Genomic DNA, 22,061 nt, shown 5'->3' on the forward strand with positions numbered 1-22,061 from the left:
CACACCAGGTAAAATTTGAATAAAATCTGTCACTAACTTCAGGGAGAATAAGTCAACATTCCGTCACTTACCTTGCAACTCCAGCTTATGCATTAGGAGCACAGGAGTTATTTCATTGGAAAGCAGCTTTCTGTTAAAAATCAAGATACTCATACCTTTAGAATACCTGGAGTTACTTTGTTCCCTGCCCCTCCTCTGTCTGACATGGTCGAGGAGAGGGCAGAGACACAGGTGTATAACTGAACAACCATGTAGTGAGGTAGTGATGCATAAAGAGTTGGAATTTTGTTCCTGCACTTATACTGAGATACAGTGCAAAAAGAAAAACTTAGAGGAGTAGGAATTCATAAAGAAATGTCACTACTTGATTAAATTCTGAATTTATTTTCATATTAATTCAGTGAAATAAGGTTTGATGTGTTTGCATTCCTTTGGGCTCCATGGGTTTCATAATATTAACAGATTTTCAGTAGCCATTGCATTTTTGGACAGGGTGGGGTGTGGTAGCCTAAAGGACACATGCAGTCTTTGCAAATGAGCTCCACTGTCAGACTTAATTTGATTTACACTTACACTTGGTCTGTTGACAATACAGAAGTGCAATAGAGAGGTCTTACTCTACTTAAATACAGCCCAGTTCTTGTTTTACATGATTTTGACTTTGGACAGCGTGTCTGTCTAGACTCATGAACTTTAACACCCTATTTTAAGTGTTTCTAAAGTATGGTAATACACTAAATTGAAATTATTTTACCTTTGTAGTAACCTGACTAAATTAAGTAGGTTTTTCATTTGATACACAGAAGGCCCCTGTTAGCTGTATTTTTTCTGCATGGAGACTCTTGAGACTGTCCCACTGCTTGGGAGGTGATTGAATAACCTGTGAAAGTGGAAAACATCCATGAATTGACTGGGTACACCTGCAGGGGACAATAACAGTTCATAAAGGATTTAACCTTATTTAAAATAACGTGGACAGATTTGGATTGGAAGCCAAACAATTTTCAGAATGGTAAAGTAACGGGGAGATGTAATTTTACTAATAATTATAATGACTAAAATGGGTGGATCTTTCACAGGCATTACTGTTGTTAATGCTATTTTTTTAAGGAGCACTGCATAAATATTTTTAAAGCTGACTCACTCCTTTATACCATGTGTTTAAGGTGGTTTTATTTTTTTAGAAATTTTACTGTTTGAAACTAGCAGGGATATAAATCATTTGGCTTCCATCAGGGAATTTGAAATGAAAAGTAAAGTGTCAAGCATGGAATAAATGTATAAATATTCAGTTCTGGTTCTTCAGAGTTTAAAATACACAGCATGTCACATTAGTAATTTTCGAGCTAGGAGGAAATAAAGGGTTGGTTACATTGGTGTACAAAATCTCTGTAAATTTAGTTAAAATTGAAAAAGTGTGTGTAATCATGTTTTTTGTTTTGCTTTTTTTTATTTAGTTCTGTGACTCTTCAATGCAAAGTGGTTCCTTTCATGGATAAATTCAGCATGAAATAATGCTGTTTAAAACTCAGGTGTTACTTGGTTTGCTCTTTAAAATGGGATTGCTACCATGAGCAAGTAACGCTTGAAAGTGTTCAATTTTACTTTTGATACTCTGGCTAAAAAATGACATTTTCAAGTTTTGCTTCCTGACTGAAACACCAGGAAGTGGCTAACTTCAGAGACTGCTGTGCTTACTTGATGAGCAGAACAAGGGGAGGAGGGTGAGTGAGGCAGAAGAGATCTCCGGTGCAGCACAGACAGACAAAGGCACAGTCTGTGTGTGGCAGAAAGGTGAGACAAGTTGTGTGCATTGGTTTTTTGCTTCCATAATCTTAGGTGCTGTGCAGTCTGTAACGTGGCTGAGGGTCAGGTGCACAATGAGAGGTGTAGGAGATAAACAGGTTGTCAGCCCAGATCCTGGGCTGGTCTCTGGTTGTGCCATGTTGGCTTTCAGCCCTTTTTTTTCTGCTGAGGAACTTCTCCATCAGGTAAGAGAATGTGTCTAGATAGTGGAGGCAGAGGACTGCATGCAGCAAATTGCTGCTTGAGTGCCCCATGTCAAGATTGCTCATGTTTAAGCAAATACAACAGCTCTGTTGTTTTGCTCTTTTTACATGTTCCCACCTGAGTTTTTGTAGTGGCCATAAAAAAACTTGCCTTAGGGGTGAGATCCCTGCAGTTGATGGACAGAGAATGTATTTTTCCCTTCTTGCCCCTTCATTGTCCTGTTGTCTGTGCAGGACTGGAATGCTGTACTCCAGGAATTCTCAGATTTTGCCAGTGCTTTGCTTTCCAAGCAGCTGCTCATCCCATTCAGAAATTCCACTCTTGTGAAGTGGGAGGGAAATCCTGGAGAAGGGATAGTTTGAACACTGCTTGCTTTGTTTATTGCTCCCTTTAGGAGGAAAAATGCAGCCTTACCTAGTCCAGGGCCCTGAGCCTGTAATTGCAGTGCATTTGTGACTCCTGTGCTCTGCAGGCCAGTTGTACCCAAGTGTTGCTATTCCGTCTGATAAAGAGGGTACTCAAACTTCTGTACAGAATGAAGTGAACCAGTGTGTTAATTATGGTGTAGACCCTTTATTAGTTCAACTTTTATACAAAGTGTACTTCAAAGTGATACAAAGTGTTACCATTTATTATACACACTAGAGATTGAGATCTGTTAAGCGCTGGTTTATCCTTGTGCATATAAAGGTAGAAAATGTAGACAGACTGGCAGCGACCCATGATGCTGGAAGACAGTTCAGTGTTTACTCAGTTAATAGAAAGTTGCATAGAATTGTAGGTCTTTATAAAGGCATCTTCTACGTGGTAAAATCTCCCTGACCAACGTACTCCATCTGACAACAGTACAGGAGAAAGGCAAGGCTAGTACTGCTCCGTGTCAATACTACCCAGCACTTCTAAGGAAAGCGGCTGTAGAGAAGCACCATGCCAGAAACATCCAAGAGGACAGCACATGGAAAATTTCATTTGCAAGGCTACCAATTTCTATAAATTGTAGGAACTGTTTGCAGCTGGCGTCTATTAATACATTATTTCATACAAACACCTAAGAACATTTCAGATAAAGCCACTTTTGGCCAGTCAAAATACATCGCTATATCAAGTATTTTGCTTGACTGTGCATTCCTTTCCTTTCTATGCTGACAAGAAACTGTTGTATATGCAAGTTCCACATACCTTAACCACTTGCTTTCTCTGAGTTTGTTTCTGAATCTCCCAGGCTTGGTACTGTGACACTGTGTACCCACCTAAGTTTGGATAAAGACTTAATCTCCTTTTAATTCTAATGCCATGTTAACTCCCTGCCATACGCTGGCAGCTCACACTGGTAAACTGGCTGGTGGCACAAGCCACATCTCTGCTTTTGGGCTGAGGGAACAGTCACACCACACTTGTTCTCTCTCTTTGCTCTTCCTCTTACAGCTGCAAAGAGCCAGAGGCAGCAACTCAAAATACAACAATTTGCACAGTTACTGGTCCACTTGGAGTAGCAGTTCCACTTGGGAGGAAATTGAACTGATTAAAGTGTGATTTAGTATGAGAATTGTAATACCAGTAATTCCATGCTGGAATCCTCCTGTAATGCACTTTTAGCAGTGTCTCATATAATGCTAAAGTATGATCACGACTAGGGAAGTAGCATTTCCAAGTGAATGTCTCTAACTTCTGTCAAGTCTAGTACAATATTTGGAGTCTTAGTTTTTGTGAACTGGATTAACAGACTATTTGAAAGAAAGAAAAAAAATCCCTTGCTGCTGCCAACTGCTATTAAGAGCTGCATAATACATGAGACTGGAAAAGCAAGAAGTAGATAAAATATTAACATAATGGGCTATTTAATGTCAGTCTAGTCAGTTGTAAGACCGGTCAAGTGATGATGATACTTCAGCAATGCCACCCTGTGGGGGGTTCATTAGCAGAGGAAAATCTGAAGTGCAGAACTGTTATCAACCCAGAGGAATGGCATAAAGCTTAAAGTCAACAGAATCACTGATGCCATTAGCTACTCTGTGCCTATTTAAACCATCTCTGAAAGTGCTTTTTCTGCTAAAGGAAACCCAAGCTGACAGCCCATTCCAGCAGCCAGTTGCCAAAGTGTTGCCACATTTCCACACTGGAAGTTCAGACTGTCAGAGCTTGATTGCACGGCAGAAAATCCTTCCTTATCACCTAGGACATGTTTTCTCATGCAGTTTCATGTCCATCACTTAGGGAAAAGACAGCAGACCAAATGCTAAGTAAACATTAAATAAACCCTATTTCCCATACTAGGAGAAATTTAGTCATAAATGTGTGTGTGAAGTTTCTAGAGCAAACAAATGCAGAGATCCCATTATGGGGAACACATAGAGCTAATAACTTGCTTTCTTCTGTGGTCAGAACAGAAAAGATTGGGTTACTGCCCTCTGACTCAGGAAAGATGATCTAGTTCACTGAGTTCGAAAGGATTTTGAAGTAATTTTCTTTACATTAGGCAAAGTAGATAAAGTCACATCACAACCACAGTTACAGTACACAGAAAAGTACTAACTGAATCTAATAGCATGGAATCTGGTGTTGCCAAAAAGCTTGAAAATTAGCGTGAATGCTGCAATAATGTCACGCAGAGCACAGACACTCACAGCTTGCTTGTTTAGAACACGAGAGTACACACAACAGCATTCTTACTTTCTACCTATTGCTTTAATACACACACTGATGTAAGTGAACCGACCCACTGAACATTTAGTGTAAATGAAGGTCCTCCCAAATTATAGCTACTGGTTTACTGTTTTAGATTATTAAATACGGCTGCTTAAGAGATGTGCTATGGCACAAATTGGTGTCCCAAATCCTCTCAATTACTTTGAATGTGGGGCTTTTTCCCTGAAAAAACTCTGCTCTTATAGAACAGCTATTTATATAATTTTTAAATACACAAAACCAGTTTTTAAATATGTAAGACCTGAATATGTGCACATCTGCCTCAGTGGTACTAAAGAAACAGCAAGTTAGAAGGATTTATTAATGCCTGAAATTCAGGCAGCACTGTCCACAAACCTTCATAATGTAGACTATGTGCTAAAGAAGATTGCTGCCTCTCTCTTTGGTTATGCTATTAGCTATAAAAGCATTGCTCTGAGTGACAGCAAGGCATGCACCGTAACGCAGTTGCTTTCTAAACTATAAAATGAACATAGTCTGGTTGTTGAACTTGCACACATTTTCCTTAGCCTTCAAAACTGAACACATTCAGTAAACAGAAGGCCAGATATCTTCTTTATAGTTAGTCCACTGATTAGCTGAGAATATGGCTTAGTTATACCACTGAAAACAACATGAATGGGCTGTGTAAAAAGTTTGGAGAAAGTCTTTGAACAGATTTCTCATGCAGTGCTTACAGATAAATGCCTCCTTGATTAGCTGGTCTGTTAAAAAAATCCTATTGCTAACTTTGAATCATAGAATCAAGGGTGGAAAAGACCAAGTTCAACTGTCAAGCCAGAACTAGCCCTACAACCCCTAAACCACTAAACCATTGCCCAGCCCCAGATCCTGACATGTCTTCAGCACCTCCAGCGATGATGACTCCACCAGCTCCCTGGGCACCCTATTCCAATGCTTGACCTCCCTAACAGTGAAACTGTTTTTTCTAACATCTAATCTGAATCTCCCCTGTCTGAGCTTAAGGCCATTTCCTCTTGTCCTCTCACTGGAGACACAGTAGTAGAGAGCAGTCCCCACCTGCCTACACCCTCATTTTAGGGAGCTGTAGAGAGTGAAGTGGTCCTCCCTGAGCGCCCTCTTCTTTAGACCAAAAAAACTCAGCTCTTTCAGCTGCTCCTCACAAGTCAAACTTTCTAGACCTCTCATGAGCATTGTTGCCCTTTGCTAGACAGCTGAAATGCTGCCCTTCAGCATTTCAATTTCCCTTTTAAACTGAGAGGCCAAAACTGGACACAGCACTTGAGGTGTGGCCTCACCAGTGCCAAGTGCAGAGGGACAGTCACTGACACACTATTTCTGATACTGGCCAGGATGCCATTGGCCTTCTTGGCCACCTGAGCACACACTGGCTCATATTAAGCTGGCTGTCAACCAGCACACCCAAATCCCTTTCTGCTGAACAGATCTCAAGTCACTCTGCCCTCAGCCTGTAGCGCTGCATGGGGCTGCTGCAACCCAAGTGCAGGACCCAGCACTTTGCCTCACTGAACCTTGTGCAGGTGTCCTTGGCACACTGATCAAGTCTGTCCAGGTCTGTCTGCACAGCCTTCTGACCCCTGAGCAGATCAACACTCCATCCAACTTGGTGCTGTCTGCAAATTTACTCAGGATGCACTCAATCCCCACATTCAGATCCTTAATAATGGTGTTAAACAGGACTGGCCCAAATACTGAGCTCTGGGGAACACACTAGTGACCAGCTGCCAACTGGACTTAGCTCCATTCCCTACCACTCTCTGGGCCTGACAACCAGCCAACTTTTTATCCATTGGAGAGTCTGCCCATCCAAGCCCCAAGCAGCCAGTTTTTCTAGGAGGATGCTGTGGAAGATGGTGTGAAATGCTTTACTCAAGTCAAGACAGACAATATCACCAGCTTTTCTCTTATCTTCTCAGCAGACCACTTAGTCATAGGAGATCAGATTAGTCAAGCAGGACCTGCCTTTCTTAAATCTATGTTGTCTTCAAGGGGCTTCATCCCTTAGTTGTCCTGCACATACCATGTAATGACACTCAGGATGATCTCTTCCAGAACTTTGCCCAGAGCTGAGGTCAGGCTGACAGGCTTGCAGTTCCCCAGATCATCCTTCCAACCATTCTTGTAGATGGGATCTACTTATCTCCTGTCATCTGGAACTTCTCCAGTTAAGCAGGACTGTGATAGATGATTTGAAGTGTTTTGGCAAAAAATTCTTTTGCCAGTTCCCTCATTACTCTGGGGTAGATGCCATCAGGACCCATAGAGCTGTGTCTAACTGACACAGCAGATCACTAACCATCTTGTCCTGGACTATGGGGGCTTCAATCATCTGCCCATCAACAACTTCCATCTCGGGGAGCTGGGTATCCTGAGGACAATTGATCCTGATATTGAAGACTGAGGCAAAGAATGCATTAAGTACCTCTGACTTTTCTTCAACCCTTGTCACTACACCACCCTCTGGTTTCAACTAATGACAGAGACACTCCTTGACCCTCCTTTTGCTGTCAACATACTTATAGACACTTTTTATGTTGTCTTTAACTGTAGGGGCCAAAGCAAGTTCTTACTGGGTTTTACCCCTTTTAAGCTTCTTCCTACATGACCTTGTGACAGCCTTATAGTCCTCTGAGAGTCCTTCCAGAGGTGATACATTCTCTTTTCTCCCCTTAAGTTCCAGCCTAAGTTCTCTGTTTAACATGCCAGTCGTTTTCCCTGACAACTTGTCTTTCTACACATAGGGACAGTCTGTTCCTGAATATTTAACAATTTCTTTTTAAAACACACCTAGCCTTCCTGGACTCCTTTGCCCTTCAGGACTGACTTGATCAATCAATGTCCTAAGCAGGCCTGTCTCACCAAAATGTCTGCTCACCAAAGTCCAAAGCAGAAGTTCTGCTGGTGCCCCTCCTTACTTCAGCCAGTACAGAAAACCCTAACAGTTCGTGGTTATTCTGCCCAAGATGGCCACTGACCATCACATCACCCACCAGTCTTTTTTTGCCCATAAACAACAGTGTCCCTCCTCTGTTAGGCTCATTTGCCAGTTGTGTTAGTTAGAAAGCTGTCTTCCACACATTCCCATAACCCCCTAGGCAGCTTCCTCTCTGTTGTATTTCCAGCATCTGGCAAGTTTAAGTCACCCATGAGTACAAAGGCTGGTGATTGTGACACCTCTGCCAGCTGCTTGTAGAACATCATCAGCCTGTTCCTGACTGGGTGGTCTCTAAGGGACTCCCACCATGACATCTGCCCTGCTGACCTTCCCTGTGATCCTCACCCAGAGACACTCAACTGTGTCATCTCCATCATCAATTTCAATACAATCAAAACACTCCCTATTGTACAGTGCTATCCAACCACTCCTGCTTCGCCTTCCTCTTCCAAAGAGCTCGTACACAGCCATTGCAGCACTCCCATGATGAGTCATCCCACCATGTTTCTGTGATGGTGACAACATCAACACCTTGCTGAACAACGGCTTCCAGCCCCTCCTGCTTGCTGCCCACGCTGTGTGTTGGTGTAGATGCACTTTTTAGCCGGCCCAACAGTTTTGCCCATATAACAGACCTGCCACCCTAGGTTCATCTCTAGTGATCCTCCACTTTCTCAGGTGCATTTGACTGACACATTTGCCTCAGGGGAGGTAGAGAATGGCTCTACCAGTCAATCTCAGATGCTCTAACATCCCTTAACCCTTCCACCTCCCCTCTGAGTTGAACTGCTAAGCAGAGCAGATCACTGACCTACTCACACTCACACAGGTGTTCTGTTACCCTCTGACGCCAGTGCCACGCTCTGGCACCCTCTGGGGCCTGCTTGAGCACCAACACAGATGTCTGAAGCCCAAGTGACTGTGCAAATATTAATCTCTTGTGCATATCAAGTAGTCTTAAACCTGCCACAAGAAAACGAAGGATACTCTAGGTATTTATATATACTTTAAAGACATTGAGTACCAAATGGACTGGTCTTATGCTTAAAAGATCCTGTAGAAATACCTGATACTTTCACATATAAAAGCTTCAAAATTTTAAATAAGAAGCAGATCCATTCCCACAAACTCGAAGTTATTCACACATCTGTTTAAAGGGTTTTAGATTATTCTACTACCTCGGGCTTTAGTCTCTTAAGTGTGTATCAGCCTGGGAAATGAGAAGAAGCTCTAAAACAAGAGTCAACCTCACCTCTGTTACACAGCAGAAAAATTACAATGTAAAGTGCTTGCTTTCCACCTTTGAAATAAGACCTTCTACAGACTACAAACAAACAAAATCTTATTAATTTCTATTACTGACTTACTTATTCTACTATTCACTTTTCTCCAAATTAAGTACATCCTAAATGGACACATTTGCTTTTTTCTTTGAAACAGAGATACTTAAATGTTTTTTTCTTCCTGATCCATAATAGTCTGTATCTTTGACTTTAAAAAGCTGTAGTTTTCAATCTTGAAAGATTCCTGTAAGTGATGCAGTAAAGAGAGAATAAATCAAGTCTCCTTCCCCATTTTATAAAAACATTACCTAAAATATGTCTTCCAATTACTGGTTTTAATGACCAGTATTCCCTCAGAAAAAAAATCTGTTTGTTTTTATGGCTCATGTATTAAAGGAAATACAGTTGTAATTCAGACTTTAAAAGAAAATCAGTAAATTGGAAATTATATTAAGTTTACCAATCATTCAAAGGATGTAGTTTGCCAGAAGCCAGTATTTGAAGAAAATGCTTTTGGAGCTTAGTACTATTTAGATAACTGTAACTTCCCTAGGTTTTCTTTTTACACTCTCTAGTCGTGTCAAAGGACGGAAATTTGACTTCCTGCTTCCCTCTGCAGTAGTTAATCTACAGTCCTTCTGCAGCCCCTTCAGCAGCTCCATTAGCTCCCGTTTTTCCAGCTCTGCCTGCTCCAGCTCTTGACGGTGCTGTCTCTCCGCAGCCATCAGAGACCGTACATCTGACATCATTCGAGACATCTGACTCTGAAATAGCAAATACAAATTTACTGCAAGAAACAAACCCTCCCCTAATGATGGTGCAATGAAGTTGAACTGGCCATGCACGTAGGGCGATGGAGTCTTAGGAATAAAAAACACTGAAATAATTTTTTGATAGTGCAACAAATGTAAACAATTTGAGACACAATCCAGCATTCACCTTCTGAGATGGTCTTGTTCTAAAGATTCCTGTATGTTTTTCAAAAATATTTTGTTTTCATATTTTGTTTCTTACTAAGTATGATAAGAAACAGCCAATTTACCCACTTGCTGCTTTTATTTTCTATTTCAAGAATCCAAACAAAACATGGTTGTGGCTTTGTTCAGATACATTCTTTGAGGATTTAAAATTAAATCCAGTAAAAATAAAAATGTAAACTATAAAAAAACTTTATAAAGCTTTCAAAAACTATTGCTTTAAAAATCATTGTTTCTGTGATGTAATAAAAACAGGACGAATAAAAGGATAAGACAGCCTTGCTTGTTACTTGATGAAGTTTACTGTGAACCTTTTTAACCTTCTGATCACAGTGCAAATACCACTGTTGGCAGTAAGGCTCTGTGTCAGCTCTGGACTAAGCCACTTTGGATAGCAATTAAAAATTGAGCTGGATGTTTAATTACATCCAGTTTGTGATGTCTACTCTACATTTAGACACTGAAATCAGTTTCAGATTGACCTGTTGACAATGTAACGCACACAGAGAACACGGATGGAGTACCCAGGTGAACTCCAGTGAACCTGAAGCAGATAAACCACAGGAATGCGACATCCAGCCTGCTTCTCCACAGAACTAACCTGGCAAAGCTTTGATGGTTTTGCTTCCCATACTTAACGCCATTTTCCTCTGTATGAGACTTTATTTACAAAATAAGAAACTGATACTGGGAAAAGCAAAAATCTAGACTGTTAAGAGAGAAAAAAAAAAAAAAGGATTGTATTTACCTTTAGTTCTTCAATTTCATTTTGCAGAATACTCTCTTTTTGGACCATATGCCTTCTCTGTGAATCTAACCTTGACTCCATCTCATGTTTTGCCTCCTCCACTCTGCAGATCATTTCTGACCTAAAAAGTTTATTTCTCCTTGTTAAGTCTTGTAAGCAGAGAAAAGAATGATCTTCAAAATCCAGAAAGCCTTCTTGCAGCCAAACAGACTGAACTGATTCCCATCAAGCTCTACAGGATGCCCCTGTAGAGGCATGATTTATTAATTAAAAAAACCCAACAAACTGGCATAAAGAAATGCATTGTGTCCAGGGCCACTAAAGTGCCCATGAGGAGCTGATAGAGGGACACTCATAACATATTCCTCAAGTAATTCCATGAGCTCAAGAAGGTGTATTTATGACTTCAAGTGATTTTCTGCTGTTTGCCTACAGTATGTGCTTGCTAAGTGTTATGAAATAGAGGCAGCCAAGATAAAAATTCTGAATCCTATAATACTAAACATGTAAGGAAGTGAGAAAGCATGAGCATGTGGACAAGGTAGGCATTTACAGACACAGTTTAGTGCTGGGCCTGGCAGTGCTGGATTAACTGCTGGACTCAATGATCTTAAAGCTCTTTTCCAATGTAAATGATTCCATGGTTCAGTGTAATCTTGTTCACTTTTATGGTGGACACAAAATGACAGTACGCAGCAAACTGTTACAGCCTAGTCACTCACACAGCTCCACAGGCAAAACCAGATGGCACTACAATAACCTTCTGAGTTCAGAAACCAGGTAGCAGAATCCTTTTTGTCTCCACACATTTAAACCATATTTGAGCCTAACTTCACAGCAGTGTTCAAAAACACAACACTTAGGAGCTGAAAGATACAAATGGGAAGGGGCATGAAGGGGGAAAAAAGAAGTCCAACTGGAATATACTGAAAAGGGAAAGCTAGAGAAACGTAAATAAGAGGAAAACAAGGATGCTGGTAAGAAGAATCATTGACTAGCTGTTAATCTACCAGGACTTAAAAAAATCAAAATTAGATCTTCAGTGGTTGAATCTACCTGTACCTGCCAAAACAATGACAGATTTTTATCTTCTAAATCTGTAAAAACATGATCTAAATACAATTATTAAATAATGTGACTTGGTGTCTGTAAGAGGCCAATGGAAAAATTAAATTGCCAACTTCAGTTTTCTTAGTTTTTTTGTCATTTTAAATAGTAAGTTCACAGTTCTGTTCAACTGCAAGTGATGGTATTTTAAAATTTATAGTAACTTGGAAAAAAACCAAACCCAACAACAAAAGAATCAAAACAGCAAGAATTTAAAGCCTATGCTGACACAAAATAAAATTCTGGCCTGCCAGCATCAAGTAATTAATGGACCATTCAACACATACCAGAATCCAGTGCTAGTATTTCAGAGTGCTTCATGCAGTGACTTTAAGCCCAGCCCAACACAGACAGGAGAGAAACAGAAGGTTTGTACCGAAGCAGCTCCAGCTCGGTTCTTAGCTCTGCCACACAGTTGTGCTGCGTGTCCTCTGCGCTGAGGATGGTGTAGCCACAGCCATTGGGGCACTCCCGGCTCCGGTACTCGCACACCGCCAGGTGCCCGTCCAGGTTACGCCGCTCAATCTGCACCGTACAGCCTGGGCAAGGCAGAGCAAGGCAAGACAGCCACTTACAACAAAAGCATTTTGAGTCTTTCCAAACAAAAACACTCAAGAAAGGAAGCTGAGAAAAGTGATTTCTTTAGGATATGAAATATGACGGTTACACATACATAGCTACCAATACAATGCTGTTAAAAGGTCTTATTAAGGTATATATCCATTAACTGAAAATACTGAAAGGTTGGAAGGAGGTACTTTTTGTAAGGTCTTCTACTGCTGGTCTGACATTAAATCAGTAATGACAATCTTGATGCCAAGCTAAGACACTAGCAGCTTGCATGGGCTACCATCATAGATTGCAATGACTGGAATAGATAAATACACATGTGTAAAAAAATATTATGGTATCAAACTTAGGGAAAAGTCCAAAGATGTAGTAAAGAGAGATATGGATGAGATGGAATGTAAACTTGTTTTCCAGATAATTTGTTTGTCTTGTAAATAATGTACTAGACCATATAAATAAGTCAGAAGATTTATTTATGAACATTTAATACCTCATACAAAGATAGAAATATTTCCACAGAACTTCTAGGATACAAACTTTGCAGCTCTGTAGTGATTAAAGTGGAATGCAAGGAATCAAAAATAAGCGCTATATAAATTATTGCTACATTTAACACTCTAAACTTGAAGTTTGTAGTCTTAACTTATGAAGTCAAACTTAGGAAGTTTGTAGTTTAATCTCTGAGGATCACTTTGTTGAAATACACACTTGCATTTAATTTGAAGAGAATATCAATTTAAGGAAACTGAAACAATGGAGTATTGAAACTTCCCAACAAACCATACCAAAATAAGTTCTCTAGAAGTGTCTTATTAATAAATATAATGAGTTTTAATCTATGCACTCAAAATACACCCCATGTACTCTTGGAAAAGAGTTTAAGAGATGTAAGAGCCTTCACAATCCAAACACCAGACACCCAATGTGGTGTAAAAACACGCATCTGTGAAACACTGTAAGATACATAAATCTGTAAAATATTACAGTTTCTGTAGGAAATAGAACAGGTGAATCGAGAATCTGCAGAAGTCACTTACTTCTGAGAGAAATTATAACTTCCAGCAGAGCAATTCTAGTACCTTTATCATCTCATAATTAATTACAATGGCAGACTGAACTATGCCCTTAGCATTATTAATTAGAAATTAACTTTATCTAGGAACATACAACATTTCAAATGAAACCAACTAGGAAATTTTCAGTTTGTTCCTTTTTAGAGGCATGTTTCTTTCTCAGGAGCTGTAGCCTTGTTTTAAATAAAAATATCAACATGAACAACTCTAACAAGAATTTAGCTTAGGGTAATTCTTATTTCCAAGATACATTCTTGTTAAAACCATGTCACAGAGTTGGCAGCTGCACATGCACCAGGAAACCAGGTGTTTTATAAATAAATTACGACCTCTAATCTTCTGCAGTGGCTACTGCATTCAAACATCAGATCATGCTGTCAATATTGGAAAACAAACTCATAACTTGATAGAAAGCAAAACTAATGCAGTACTACATTTTCATACATTAGAAGCTCACCATACTCATTTTGGTTACTTTTTGGGTAAGAAACAGTTGCTAATCATAATGACTGCCATAAACTGGCACTGTATTTTGTTCAAAAACACTGCTGCAAAGAGCAGATCATGCCAAATGGTCAACTCTGAATTTCTGTCAGAAAATAAAGGCCATTATTGCAGTTCTCTTGATAGGAAGATGGCAAACGTTTTTTTTAAATATAAAGGATTCAGCTTCTTTGAATGCTACTCACCAGCATTGGAGCAAGGTATCTGACTGTACTCACACTCCCTTTCATGCCTGTCTATAGATTCCAGAGAGCAAACCATTTCACAGCCATACTCTCTGTTTCTGCAATGTAGCTGAAGACGGTTTAAATCATTTTTCATGTATCTACAACCAAAGAAAAGAATCTGTTCTTAAATCTGGGAACATTATTGAAAAATTTGTATTTTCATCTTTTGGGAAAAGAAAGCAAGATTCTAATCTCCATTAGGAAAAAAATGTAACTAGCTTAATTTATTTATTTTTTTTTAAGAATTCAAGTGACCATATCAGAATAAAACAGTTTGAAAGAAATAATGTTAATGGAAAATTCTGTCTCCAAATTTAAATATGCAAATGAAATATTTAGTTTTGAATACTTTTTAATTGTGTCCTTTCATTGGCTCAGCAGATATTATCAATAACAAACACCAGGGCTACTCATTTGCCATTTAAGTTCTGTGTTTCTAAACATGCCAGACTAAAGGACTACAGTGAGTGCAGACAAAACAATCTAAAAATTAAATTCTAGTGCTCTGTCTACACTGTAGTTAACTTCCAGATAGTAAAATGTCATGAATGAAAAATTATGTTGTGAGTACTAACCAAGTTAAATTTACTGTAGCTGGAGATTTTAAATACATAACTGTTAATCTGAGCAAGATTAGATAATGCAGGTGTTAAATAGCAAGCAGTGTTTACAGTCAAAACTCTCTTGTTCTAACACTAGCAGGAATTAACAGTTTAAAAATAGAATAGTTTGTTTGGGAAGGACCAACAACAATCATCTGGTCCAACTCTCTGACTAGTTATAGAAGGCACTAGTGAAAACAGCCTGCTTTACACGACAAGGTGGTTCACAATAGATATTTCTACGTCTAAAGATCTTCTTCAATAAGGACTTGAAGGTCAAAAATTTGGTTCATATCTCCAGGAATTGTTAATGAAAAACCCCACTATAGCATCTAGCTAAGACTGAAAAGAAAAGTAAGACAGTGTATGTAGAGACTGTTATCAAGAGTTGCTTTGATTGCTTTCTCTAAAATAAAGTATGGAAAAGTTTTGATGCCATAAAGGACATTCAGAATAATATCCAGACAGGTATCTAGAATCAGCATTCAAGATATAAAAATGTGGAGAACAAACCAAGTGTTCTTACAGTTTTGAAATCCTAGCACCCTAAAAGTTAGTTATAATAAATAGAAAATGCTAATGCTTTCATGCAAGTAGTTGGTGTCTACCATGGGCACACTGGATAAAGACAGCCTGCGTGGCAGTACTGACAGATGAAGCTGCGCAAGCAAAACTGAGAAATCCTAAATTAATGTAATTTCAACACACAGCAAGATTATTGGATACCTGTACAGAGGTCGTAGCAAAGACACATCAATCACTTGTCTGTCTTCAGGGCAGTTACTGTGATGAACAAGCCACCCATGGATACAGGCAGTGCAGAAAGCGTGTTCGCAAGGAGCCTGCAGCGGATCTTCCAACACATCTCGGCAGATGGAGCACAACAGCCCTTCATTAACATAGCCCACGAAGCGCTCAATATCATAACCCATGCTCTCCACACCGTCAACCTATTCAAAAACCCCAAACACACAGAAATAAAGCAATTTTTGTGCTGAATCTGTATGGGTAGATCCACAATGAGGCCTGAAAGCAATCCGAAAAGCATGGAGACCTTATTGTGAATAAAGAAGTGAATGTGTGCATGTAAACAAACATACACTTTAGAGACTTTCAGATTTAAGTGGGAATTTGAGAACTGTGCTGCTGAATGTCAAAATCATAATTTTCCATCAAGATATTCTGACTTTGGCACAGTTGAGCTGCCCTTCTTCCGAGTGCTGTTATTGAACATAATTGTAGTAGCCACCTTGAAACATACAGTTGCTATTTATTTGAATTCTATCTGAAGCAGAAACATCACAGAAGTTCAAATGCAAGTGTTTGCTTTCCGTTTTAATATCATTTGTTTTCCAATTTTAATACCTTTCATGTAATGCCTAACAAACTTACAAAACAGTATTCTTACTAACAACAGCTGCGGCACTTTCAGCTAACAGATCCCGGATTTATGAACTGCACATCACTTAAGATGTTGCTTTCATACTGAAAGATTCTCTACTCACTGTAGACCTCTGTTTCAGATGGAACAGCATGAAATCTCCACATGCCTAAAGACATACTTAATATTCAGGCAGTTAAAGAAGCCAAAACTGCAGCTAACCCTGAAATCATGAAGAGCTACTGTCTTTTCCTACATGATCTATTTTATAAAACTGAGGAGCTTCTGAATGGATTTGAAAGATTTGCGAAGAAGAACTAGTGGGCAATCTCCATATAAATACTATCACGAAAAACCTTGAGGAATTTGGTAAGAGTCCACAGAACTTGCTCAAAAGAATAAGTTTTAGGCTCCACATTACTCCTTGACATATAAAGTTACTTTTGTAAGCCCACTGAGACTCGAGAAAGAGGTTTTCATTAGTTGTGAGGTTTTTAAAATAAAATATTAAAGGAAGATACCTTACCTTTGTAGATTTTACTACATATATATGTAGTTTGCCCCAAATACTTCAGAAACAGTTTTCTGATCAGTAAGGCATGTAATACTTCCTTCAGTTTCTCTTCACTGCTTTATTATGCCTATGAGAAAAATCAGATAGAGTAAGGCTCGGTAGTGTTTCCTACGTTACTGAGTGCTATGTCTAACAAGCCAGCTACTAAACATATGCTGTCCTAACAGCCCATTAAAACCAAGTTTTCAAAGCAAGCCACTGAAAACCTACAATTCAACAAAGAAAAACTGACTAGATTAGGGTGAAAAAATCATCAGTCTCTCTTTCAATTACTACTGATGCAGATATTTACTACAAAACTGAACACCTTGCTGCTGATCATTTTTGAAGACAGTTTTGTTTGTATGACTGAAGAAAACAGAATTTAGTATTATTGAAAAGCAGCAACTGAAATCTGGTAAAATTATATTCCTCAAAAAGATGGAAGTTTCTTATCCAGTCATGACAGGCAGTTCATTTTTACAAGAAAACTATTACAGTCAAGTTTGTTGTATTGGCAAATATCATTGCTGTGTTATGTAGCATAACTAAGGTTGCTCACTTAAAACATAAAAGATGTCATTACTTAAATGCCTTAAGTTATGCTAGAGGAGGTAAACTGCATATATAGATTTGATAATATCAACTGTAAGCCTAACACTTTGCTTTGATTTGGTGGATCCCAGAGCATTCTGCTTTGAGAAAACTTTCAAGGAGAGATAAGAGAGCAAAACTAAGTACTTTCATTTTTCTAGAGTTTCTGTTCTACTGGAACTTTGGATGCTGTGAGCTACATTTTGCATAAACACTGCTAGTCCCTTAGGACCAAGTCTTCAAGACACTCTTCGGCATATTTTAGCAAGTTTGAAGACTAACAGAATGCAGGAAAGAGTATTTTTATCAAATGGAGAACAAAAACTTTATTTGTGCTTAACAGAGAAAGGAAGTGCACCAGCACCAACAAAATACATGTATTATGTACATATGCCTCTATATACAAATATGTATGGTTGCGTAAAGCCTCAGCCAAACTGGAATTCAAATGAAGAGTGGATGGGAACTTTGAGGCAAAAAATACAATCAAAGGGGATTCTTCAGCACATTTTCAAGACTCATGTTGGAGCAGCACAACACAGTGCTGGAACCCTTGTGGCCATGGATCTGGGACCTATGACAACAGCTGTTACTAAAGTCCCAGAATTTTTCCAGTAGAAGTTTCCCGACCTGAAGAACCAGAGACTTTGTCAAAACAGAAGTTATCAACTTCAAGACATGCACCTTAGTCAAGAGATAAGCAGAGGGAGAGCTTCTGATGAATGTCAGGTGCTTTAGCAGTACAGTTCACTTTACCCAGTATCTTCACCACAAAAAGAGATAATTTTCAGTTTCTGCTTATCCCCAGAAACTTCTCTCTTCTCCATTTGTCCTCAAAACTTTTTTTCCCCAGTTCTACTAAAATTCACCAACTGCCACACTCCTTTTTTGAGTATACCTAGAAATTACATTATTTTGTTGGGAGATGTCAGTTGCTTAGTTTAAGCAAGTAACTTCTAAATAGAATAAATCACTTAGAATTGTAATTCTGTGTGATTTAGAATGTTATTTGCTTATATCTACTTGCCTAGCATATGTAGCTTGGGTTGCTGGAAGCCTTAGGCTGAAAGCTGTGGGCTTTTGCCTAGACATGCTTTTGGCTGGAACTGAGTTAATTTCCTTAGCAATTTCCCCAGTAGCTGCTACAGAGCTGTGTTTTGCCTTGAGAATGAAAAGAATGTTGCCAATACACCAGTGTTTTAGTTGATGCTAAGTAATGTTTATCCTAAGTCTAGGACATTATTTTAGTTTCCCATGCTCTACTGGGGAACAGGTGCACAAGTAGCACAAACCAGAAGGAGATGATGGTCATCAGCAGAAGCTGCAGCTCAAGAACAGCAAGAATACCTTGCCTGCACGGACATGGCAAGAGAATCCAATAAGCTGTTAGAACACCGCAGAACAAAAATCACCGCTGGACTAAAAGGGTTGTGTGAAGAGCATGTAGGGGAGAGTGCATAAATTGTAAGGGTATCGTTGTGCAGGGATTTCTTTGTTTGAAAGACAAAGCACACAAACTATGGCATGCTATTTGCTTTTTATTGTTTCACATGTTTTATTTTTTTCTGCAGTTCTGGACTCAGCAAAAATCTCCTCCAGACTTCACAGGTATTAGGCGATTTTTCAACTGTTGTCATCCCATGTTGTTTGCTGGGCAGGCGCACATCCAAAACCAGCCTTGAGCTGTGGACTTCACTTATCTCAAACTTTTGAGATTTGGTGTGGATATGATAACAGGGAGAATGCAGACAGGATGTAGTTTCCAACAACATCACCACATAGCTTGCTAAATGTCTGGCACTAATCAAAGCTATTCCACTGTGAAAGTCAGCACCCTGATAAGAAATTAGTGACCTTCATTTTTTCATCTGCCGTATCTTCTGATTGTTAAAAAATGCTTCTTTTCCATGTGACAAAACAAAGCACAAGCCTTTAAAATGGTGAACCATGACAGAACTACAGATGTGCATGGCTAAGAAAGCACTTTCAGAAACAGTGGAGGAACAGAGTCCTATGCAGGGCTCAGGGATGAGGTGACACTGAGACATGACATTTCTTTAGCCTTTATTCTCACAAAGACACACTGTGCTTTAGATCCTCCTATACAGAAGCAATATTTTAGTGTGTTTTTTGCCACTCTGACGCTGTAAGCCACTTCAAGCCAGCATCAATGCCCAAAGGGGCAGAATCACGCCTTCAGCTGTGACTGTAGAAATTATTTATCAGGCACTTGATGCATCAAGTCACTAACTCACCTGTTTTAAGACTGAACTGGGGAAAAAAAAATTAACTTTGGCAGTTTTCTTACAGTAGCCTTAGCCTATCTATCCACAAATTAATGTGCTCCCCACCTCCCTCCACCTCCTCCTTTGAATCAGTGAGAACATTTAATTTGCCCCTGTCCTGAACTGGCTCGTGCAACTCACCATACAGACGACTACACCTTGATTTGATCTATTAAGCTAGAATTTCTTGTAGGTAGCTCAGCAAAAGCTCCAGGGACTGTGTAACTATGGCATGACCTGGGCATGTAAGCAGGGATATGAAACTGCAGCCAGGGCAGAAAGGGAAGAAAGACAGACGGCAGCAGTCCATGGTCAAGGATGCCACAGAGCTACTCCTTCACCTCAGCTCCCCAGACTGGTACACTGGGGAGTCTGATGAACATTTGTGTAAGAGAAAAGGAACAGAGGAGGGTAAGAATAGATGAACAGCAACATCACATTACACTGATGTAAACAACTGATTATTTTTCAAAAAAGCTTATATAAAAAATATGAGACAATTTAAGGCCTCTACCAGGAACTACATAGCTACATACTATAACTACTTTGACAAAGAACATTTTTGTACAACACATGCTGTCCTGCAAAACCTACTCAGAACAGTGCCATCCATCACCCGCCTTGCACAGATCATTGTCCCGAGAACGGCAGTGGAGTTGGTGAAGGATCCGGGCACAAGTCCTACGAGGAGCGGCGGAGGGAGCTGGGGTTGTTTAGCCTGGAGAAAAAGCGGCTCAAAGGGGATCCTATCGGTGAAAGGAGACCGTAGCCAAGTGAGAACTGGTCTCTTCTTCCAGGCGACCAGCGACAGAATGAGAGAGCATCGCCTCAAGCTGTGCCGGGGCTTGGGTTTCAGGTTGGACAGCAGGAAGTATTTATTCACAGAAAGGGTGGTCAGCCATTGGAATGGGCTTGACGATCTCAGAGGTCTTTTCCAACCTAATTAATTCTGACACCATCTTCGAGGCTGTGCAGGGCCGGGCTCAGCCACCCCGAGCCAAGGTCAGGGTCAGGGGAGCTCTCTCCCCTCGGAGCTGTGGGAATTTTGTACAGGTAACAGGGGAAAGGCCTCTGGATTCGGCCTGGAAAGGCGCTTCAGGGAGGGACAATGATCCTGGCCACAGAGCACAGAGCCGGCCTGGAAACATCAGCAGAAGCTACCCGACTCCAAGAAACAGCATCTGCGCGGCCTCAGGCAGCCTTACAGCTGCACACACCCTTCCCGCTCCCTTCCCCACGCGCCGCGATGCCGCCGCCAGTCCGGCACAGGGCCCTGACAAACGCTGAGCACAAACCCCGCGCAGCGCCGCCCACCCCGGCTCCATCCCCGCTCGGGCCCCGCTGCCCCTGCCCGGCCCCGCTCGGGCCCCGCTCGCCCCTCGCCCCCGGCCCGCTCGGAGCCGTGGCCCCGCTCACTCACCCCGCCCGCCGCCGCTCGCTGTCGTGCAGCCGAACCTCCCTTTACGGCCGCTCTCGCTTGACGGCGGCGCGGCAGGCAGCCGCTCCGCCATGCTGTGTGTGGCACAGGCTCCGCGGGCCGGCACTGCGCATGCGCATGGTAGCGCCTCCCTAGGACGGGAAGGGCCTTTCCAGGGTCCCTTCCAGCGGCACGGCCCGCGCGCACGGCTCTGGCGCATGCGCACCGGCGGAAAGGGCAGGCTTGCGCGGTGAGGCTGTCGGGAGAGCGCGGCGGGACAATTGAGCGCAGAGGTGGGAGCGGCGGCGGGAGCGCAGGTATGGGAGCCACGGGTGGGGGGTCTGGTGGAAGCGGCCTTGGGGAAGACTCTAAAAGTTATCTAGTTCCAACCCTCTTGCCGTGAGCAGACACATCTTTCACTAGATCAGGTTGCTCAGAGCTTCATTCAACCTGGCCTTGAGCGATGGGGCATCCACAAGTTCTTTGGGCAACCTGTTCCAGTGCCTCACCATCCTCAGTGAAGAATTTCTGCCTTACATCTAATCTAAACCCGCGCTCTCAGTTTGAAGCCATTCCCCCTTGTCATATCACTACCTGCTCTTCTAAAAATTCCTTACAGCTGATTCTGATGTGAAGCGATTTTTTAGTAATGTTAACGTTCAAGGCGATGCAGTCGCTGCCTGCAGTTTAACTGAGTAAAAGCTGATGCTGTGTCACGTCTCTGCAGTTGCCCACAGCGCCTGTTGTGCCTCTCCATCTTTCCCGGCAGGGCCTCTTCAAACGCTCCGGGAGCAGCCTGTTAAGTTTGGGCCGAGATGGGCATTGTGGCTGCCTTTAGCAGGGCTCCGTGCACACCGTGTTGAGCTGGATGTGTAAAATCTTGAAACATTCTTTCTATGTGTATTTAATTTTTAATGCAGCAACCAATGTACCCTTAAGGACAAAAGTACAACCGAATTAAATTGACAAACCAGATGTACCAATGAGACGGTTTGGGCTGTGGTTTTGTGGTGTACCGGGTTTGATCAGGCCTGGTTGCCAATAAAAGCTAGGAGCGATGCTTTTTGTATTGCTTGCACCTGTTTCCCTGCAGCTGGCTTAATAGTA

The 22,061-nt window shown here is 41.0% G+C and overlaps 2 protein-coding genes across 4 annotated transcripts in view; one reads left to right on the forward strand and one right to left on the reverse strand.

Moving 5' to 3' along the window:
- Positions 1-2,563: 2,563 nt before the first annotated feature.
- On the reverse strand, positions 2,564-21,097 carry LOC111924537 (RING finger protein 151-like). 2 transcript variants are annotated; one of them, XM_086882851.1, is made up of 8 exons: positions 20,958-21,097; positions 20,132-20,571; positions 16,632-16,746; positions 15,451-15,674; positions 14,081-14,220; positions 12,125-12,287; positions 10,642-10,762; positions 2,564-9,680 (listed from the first exon to the last, which is right to left on the reverse strand). In XM_086882851.1, exons 4-8 carry the CDS (start codon positions 15,654-15,656, stop codon positions 9,447-9,449), a joined length of 864 nt encoding a protein of 287 aa, XP_086738977.1. In that variant the 5' UTR covers positions 15,657-15,674; positions 16,632-16,746; positions 20,132-20,571; positions 20,958-21,097; the 3' UTR covers positions 2,564-9,446. The 2 variants fall into 2 exon arrangements, with proteins under 2 accessions (XP_086738977.1, XP_086738971.1); XM_086882845.1 differs by lacking the exon at positions 20,132-20,571.
- RAD54B (RAD54 homolog B) overlaps positions 21,007-22,061 on the forward strand; it is a 62,457-nt gene continuing 61,402 nt past the window's right edge. Inside the window, exon 1 of one of the 2 annotated variants that reach the window (XM_086882771.1) lies at positions 21,007-21,271. The gene's annotated coding sequence lies outside the window, so the exon portion shown is untranslated. The remainder of the gene's footprint in view (positions 21,272-22,061) is intronic. The other variant, XM_086882787.1, reaches the window with a different exon arrangement.

This window comes from Cyanistes caeruleus, chromosome 1, assembly GCF_971803275.1.
Source record: "Cyanistes caeruleus chromosome 1, bCyaCae1.hap1.1, whole genome shotgun sequence".
NCBI classification, from domain to species: domain Eukaryota; kingdom Metazoa; phylum Chordata; class Aves; order Passeriformes; family Paridae; genus Cyanistes; species Cyanistes caeruleus.